Below are 6,000 nucleotides of genomic sequence, written 5' to 3'. Positions count from 1 at the left end.
CGCCCCCCCCCCCCAACCTCTCAACTTTTAGTGGAAGGATCCCTGGAACTGACTGTTGCTGAGCACCCCCACCACCCTGACTGACTGAAACAGCCAGCCCCGAACGCTGACAGATGAGACTCAGGTGAGCCTCTGTGTAGATACCTGACTACCTTCCAGACACTCCTCAGACTGGCTGCACTGGGCTCGCAGGACTGAGTGTAGCCAACTCCCCGGATGGTAGTGAAATGGACTCCCTTAATCTGACTGCCCACGTGACTGAATGATTGTGTCCAAGTCCCTGGACTGGTATCAGACGATGTCCTTGATGTACTGTGTGGGATCCCCGCAGGCTGTTACCCCTTCACCTGCCTGAAAACACCTCCCCTCCGGCTTTGCAACCTGGCCATTTGGTTGAGGCGCGCACAGTGTGTTTGCTGCATAAGCACATGGCGTGGGTGTGAGAGTGGCACTGTGAAGTAACATCTCCTGATGGTAAACACAACAAGCTGCCTGGCCTTCCATTTGGGCTAAAGGCAAGGCAAGGGTATTGTGAACAAAAATAAAAACAGGAACTGCTGGAGAAACTCAGCAGGTCTGGCAGCATCTGTAGAGAGAAACATCAATGTTTTGGGCGCAGTGATCTGGATATATAGTACACTGTAATAAGCACAAAGTGAGTGAGCTCTAAGAGAGTAAGTGAGCACTCTTGAGATGTGGTCTGGTCTGACCCATGAGGTAGCTGTCTTGCCCCTGAGGACAGAGTGCCCTGGCAGCAGTGTTACAGAGAGGTGCCAGTGTGCCCCAAGGTGCAGCATTGAAATGGAGAACCGTACTGCCTTGGGGATGTGCCATGAAGTGTTTTGGATGCCAAGGTCTATGTGTAAGGGTGTGAGTAGTTACTGTCCATGATGTGTGCCCTGAGATATTGGTTTTGGTGCCCATGATGGATGTTGGCAAGAGCAAGCGGCGAGCTGGAATTCCCCGGATAATTGCATCGACTTTCATGTTGGGAATTGCTGTCTAGTTTCTTTGCAGGCTGGGAATGATGCATATTAATGAGGTAAGTTAAGGAGATGTTAATGCAAGCTAACTGATGTAAATAGGCTTCTTGCTGCTCAATAGTGAAAATTTTGTCTGATCGGGTTGGAAAATGGAATTTCTGTCTTTGATGTTCAGGAAGTTAGGAGGGAAATTTGGCTGTCTGGATATAGAAATGGCTGGCTGAAAGAAGACAGTGAGTGGTAGTGAATGGAAAGTGTTCTGCCTGGAGGTTGGTGACCAGACATCTCCTGCAGGGATCTGTTCTTGGGTCTCTGCTCTATAATTTTTATAAATGACTTGGATGAAGAAGTGGAAGGGTGGGTCAGTAAGCTTGTCGATGACAAATGTCAGTGGTGTTGTAGGTAGTGTCGAGGGCTGTTGTGGGCCACAAGACATTGACAGGATGCAGAGCTGGGCTGAGAAGTGGCAAATAGAGTTCAACCTGGATAAGTGCAGAGTGATTCGTTTTGACTGGGTGAATTTGAATGCTGAATACAGGGTTAAAGTCAGGATTCTTGGCAGTGTGGAGGAACAGCAGGATCTTGGGGTACACGTACATAGATCCCTCAAAGTTGCCATCCAAGTTGATAGAGTTGTTAAGAAGGCGTATGGTGTGTTGGCTTTCATTAACATGGGGATTGAATTTAAGAACCATGAGATTATGCTGCAGTTCTATAAAATCCTGGTTAGACCACGCTTGGAATAATGTGTCCTGTTCTGATCATCTCATTATAGGAAGGATGTAGATGCTTTAGAGAGGGTGCAGAGGAGATTAACAGGATGCTGCCTGGATTGGAGGGCTTGTCTTATGAAGAGAGGTTGAGTGATCTCGGGCTTTTCACACAGGAGAGAAGAAGGAGAGAGGTGACTTGATAGAGGTGTACAAGGTAATGAGAGGCATAGTCAGAGTAGATAGCCAGAGATTTTTCCCCAGGGCAGAAATGGCTGTCACAAGGGGGTCATAATTTTAAGGTGATTGGAGGAAGGTAATGGGGAGATGACAGAGGCAGGTTCTTTATACAGTGTGGTGCCAGCATGAAATTCACTGCCAGCAGTGGTATTAGAGTCAGAGGCATGAGGGAGATTTAAGTGACTGCTGGACAAGAACATGATGACAGTAAATTGAGGAGTGTGTCGGTTAGATTGATCTTAGATGAAGATAAATGTTCTGCTCGACATCGTGGGCTGAAGGGCCTGTAGTGTTCCATGTTGAGAGGTTCCTTGCTGGCTATCTAATTTGATTTTTCCCAACTTTCCCACCAATGAACACCACTCAGAGCAGATTGTGGAGTTCAAATCCAGACTTGTTAATTTAATTTAAAACATGCCTGGATATGAGCCCATGTCCAGGAGATGTCAGGAGCAGGTGGGACTTGAACATGGATCTCCTGGCCAGGAGGTAGGGACATTACCACTACACTACAAGAACACTTGGCCAGATGGTGAAATTTGAAATCAATTTTAAAAAAATGATGGGGTTAAAAGCTAGCCTAACGGCAATCATTCACCCATTATCAATTGTCCTAAATCCTCTCCTGTTAGATTAGATTACATTACAGTGTAGAAACAGGCCCTTCGGCCCAACAAGTCCACACCGACCCGCCGAAGCGAAACCCACCCATACCCCTACATTTACCCCTTACCTAACACTACGGGCAATTTAGCATGGCCAATTCACCTGACCCTGCACATCTTTTGGACTGTGGGAGGAAACCGGAGCACCCGGAGGAAACCCACGCAGACACGGGGAGAACGTGCAAACTCCACACAGTCAGTCGCCTGAGGCAGGAAATGAACCCGGGTCTCAGGCGCTGTGAGGCAGCAGTGCTAACCACTGTGCCACCGTGCCGCCCACAAAGACTCAGGATGGGAGAGGAGTTATAAATGGAAGAGGAGAATTTGCAGGGAAGTTGTGTATCTGGAGACAAATCTATCTGGGCTTTAATCAATAGCGCTCTGGGATAGGAAAGGAGAGTGAAGGTACAAATTCAACTACAAAGATACTGATTTAATGATTTCTCACAACGGTGGCTCAGTGGTTAGCACTGCTGCCTCACAGCACCAGTGACCCGGGTTCAATTCCCGCCTCGGGCAACTGTCTGTGTGGAGTTTGCACTTCTCGTTTCCTCCGGGTGCTCCTGTTTCCTCCCACAGTCCAAAGATGTGCAGGTCAGGTGAATTGGCCATGCTAGATTGCCCGTAGTGTTAGGTGAAAGGGTAAATGTAGGGGAATGGGTCTGGGTGGGTTGCTCTTCGGAGGGTCGGTGTGAACTTGTTGGGCCGAAGGGCCTGTTTCCACACTGTAGGGAATCTAATCTAATCTAACCTAATTCCAGTGCAACACTCATTCTTAACAGTTGTCAGCAGAACGTTATGTATGATCTAAATGTAAAGGTACATTACTTGGTGGTTGTCAGTTGAATTTAATGAATGGGCTGAGAGTGAAAGTGCAGTGCTCTCTTGTGGCTAATAGATCTTAATGAATAATCCTCGAAAACAAAGTGATTGTTTCTTCTTGCGTTGCTGGCCCTACTTCCAGTGGTCATATTTAACTGCAGTGGCTTAGCACTGCGTCACATTCACAGAAAATTATCACAGAGGTTTTAAATATTGAAGAAATTGCCATCTCAGTGTGTAATTCTCTCCTGTTCTCTGGACACATTTTGCAAGAAGTGGGAAACACAGCAGTGTACCTAGAGGCAACTATTTATTCTGCACTTAGACTAACATTGATGCATAAAAGCAACAATATTACTGGATAGGCAGCTGACAAAGGAGGGGGAAAGTAATCTTCAGCAGCAGGTTTTAACAGCCTCCTGTTATCAGCATGCTCAATGGAAATGAGTACGGGAAGCCTTGCTTCATTTGGAAGTTGTTCTTATAAGGTGTATGGCAAAGCCATTACCTTAACTGTGTTCTCTTTGTCTGTCTAGTAGCCTTAATGTTTGTGTGCTGAGTTTGTCCACCTTCAGGCCAGGGCAATATGGAGGCAGCTCTGCACTGTCAGAGGTGCCACGTTATGGCCTCTGTGTCATATCAAGGTGGATGCAGAGGATCCCCTGGCAGGATTATGAAAAACAGCAATGAAGTTTTCTCTGGTGTCTCAGCAAATAGTTATCCCTCAATCATCATTACTAAATCCAGGAGTATCTGGCTGCTTTCTCAGTACTGACTGTGGGACCCTGCTGGACACAAATTGGTTTATGCTTCCTATATCTTAGTAGTGACCATGCAAACTGCTTCATTGTCCTCACATGAGGATCACTGTCATTCTGACAATATTCTTTGTATTATTTTGAATTGGACAGCAGTCATCTGCACCTACAAAACAGTAACTCCTAATGGAGACGCAGTCTTGTACAGCCTCAGGTCTTAGGAGTCTCTGTAACCTCAAACTCATGTTGTTCTTGCGTTTCATGGGAAGAGAAATGCACTCATAATCACATTCTGCCACACCTAAGGCCGTTGTATGGATCTGCACACAGGTTTGACCTCTTCCCCTTGTATTAGGTAACCTTACTTAAAGGTCTGGTGAGGTGCATTCATAGAAGTCCCACACACTTCTCCACCCACAAATACAAATGTAACTCATAAGGTATAAAGTTTGTCACAAAATACAGAAATCAGGAAATGCTGGACATATGCAGCAGGTAAGGCAGTACAGAGAGAAAGTGTTGAAATTTCATGTCACACTCCACAGGGTATATTGTAGAAAATTACAGACTGAGAATGCTGAGGTTACTTAGCTATGGAGGGAGACATAACCTGAAATATTGACTCTTTCATTCCTGCAGCTGCTGCCTGACTTGCTGAGCATTATCAGTGTCCTGTGTAGTTTTTGACAATGTTCCCTACACTTCAGTTGGTTGCAATTTCCACCCTCTCATTACCCCCAGTCTTTGTGGTTGGCCATGGCTTGCTGTTTGTTTACAGTGAATCCCAGTATCCAGCTCTCACAGGGAGGGAGTAGCATTCCTCCACACATCCCAGGGAACATAGGCAGTTTTCTGAGCCGTGCCCCCTGCCAGTGCTGCTCCCCACTGGGAACATTGGATCGCAGTCGGGAATTCTGCATGTTGTATGGAAGCATGTTTTTTTAAAATGTACTGATTCGGTGAGGAGGTAATTTTGTGATGGAGGGACTGGAGTGCAGAGCGCTACCAAGAACATTATTTAATTCGAAAACTTCGTTCATTTGGGTTTCAGTCATTTATGGGCTTTTTGAAAAGGGGTCATGTTTGACAGTTTGATGTCACTGGGTAACTCAGTGTCTCTTTAACATTTCAACTAAAAAATAAACAACACAGGTTCCAGTATGAACAGGATTGAGCCAGTGACATTACCTTCTCATTGAAGATAACTGAATGCTATTTGAACTAATAGCATCCTGCATCATATTTTGATTGTAAATGTGTAACACACATTAAAGTACGTGGGAGATATCTAATGCTAAACTGTTTTATCAATAGGACAGAGAGCTGGGAGCAGAGGAAATTGAAGGTAAACATTTCAGTTTTTTTATTAACTTATGCCGTGACTAAGAACCATTCTCCAGGAAACCCTGACTATATATTTCATTAACAACCAAAGACAATGAAAGTGGTTTGCAAATCATCACAGACACATTTGGTGGTTTCCCTTTACAGGGTATCTTTCAGCTTTCACATGGACAAGGTGTGGTTTTTATAACCCAGATACCAGATATCCCTGAATTAGCTGTTTTCATGTGAGGGAATGACGTTAAATTAGAAATCATGCCTAACAAGTTTGACAGTACAGACTTGATGGGCTGAAGGGCCTCTTGCTCCTGCTCCTCAGATGCTGCCTGACCTGCTGTGCTTTTCCAGCGCCGCACATTTCGACTCTGATCTCCAGCATCTGCAGTCCTCACTTTCTCCCAAAGGGCCTCTTCTGTACTATATGATTTTATGAAAAGTGTTCAGAACCCTTGCACCTGGAAATGGCAGTGTTGGTATG

General features: G+C 45.4%; 1 protein-coding gene across 4 annotated transcripts in view; it reads left to right on the top strand.

The window, feature by feature from the left end:
• cabp1a (calcium binding protein 1a) overlaps window positions 1–6,000 on the top strand; it is a 120,481-nt gene that overhangs the window by 91,453 nt on the left and 23,028 nt on the right. For all 4 annotated transcript variants that reach the window (XM_043715945.1, XM_043715941.1, XM_043715942.1 and 1 more), the window contains one exon: window positions 5,493–5,523. In XM_043715945.1, coding sequence (XP_043571880.1) covers window positions 5,493–5,523 — 31 coding nt within the window. The remainder of the gene's footprint in view (window positions 1–5,492; window positions 5,524–6,000) is intronic.

The sequence above is a fragment of the Chiloscyllium plagiosum genome, chromosome 25, assembly GCF_004010195.1.
Source record: "Chiloscyllium plagiosum isolate BGI_BamShark_2017 chromosome 25, ASM401019v2, whole genome shotgun sequence".
Taxonomy (NCBI): domain Eukaryota; kingdom Metazoa; phylum Chordata; class Chondrichthyes; order Orectolobiformes; family Hemiscylliidae; genus Chiloscyllium; species Chiloscyllium plagiosum.
This window is presented reverse-complemented; position numbering and strand designations above follow the sequence as displayed.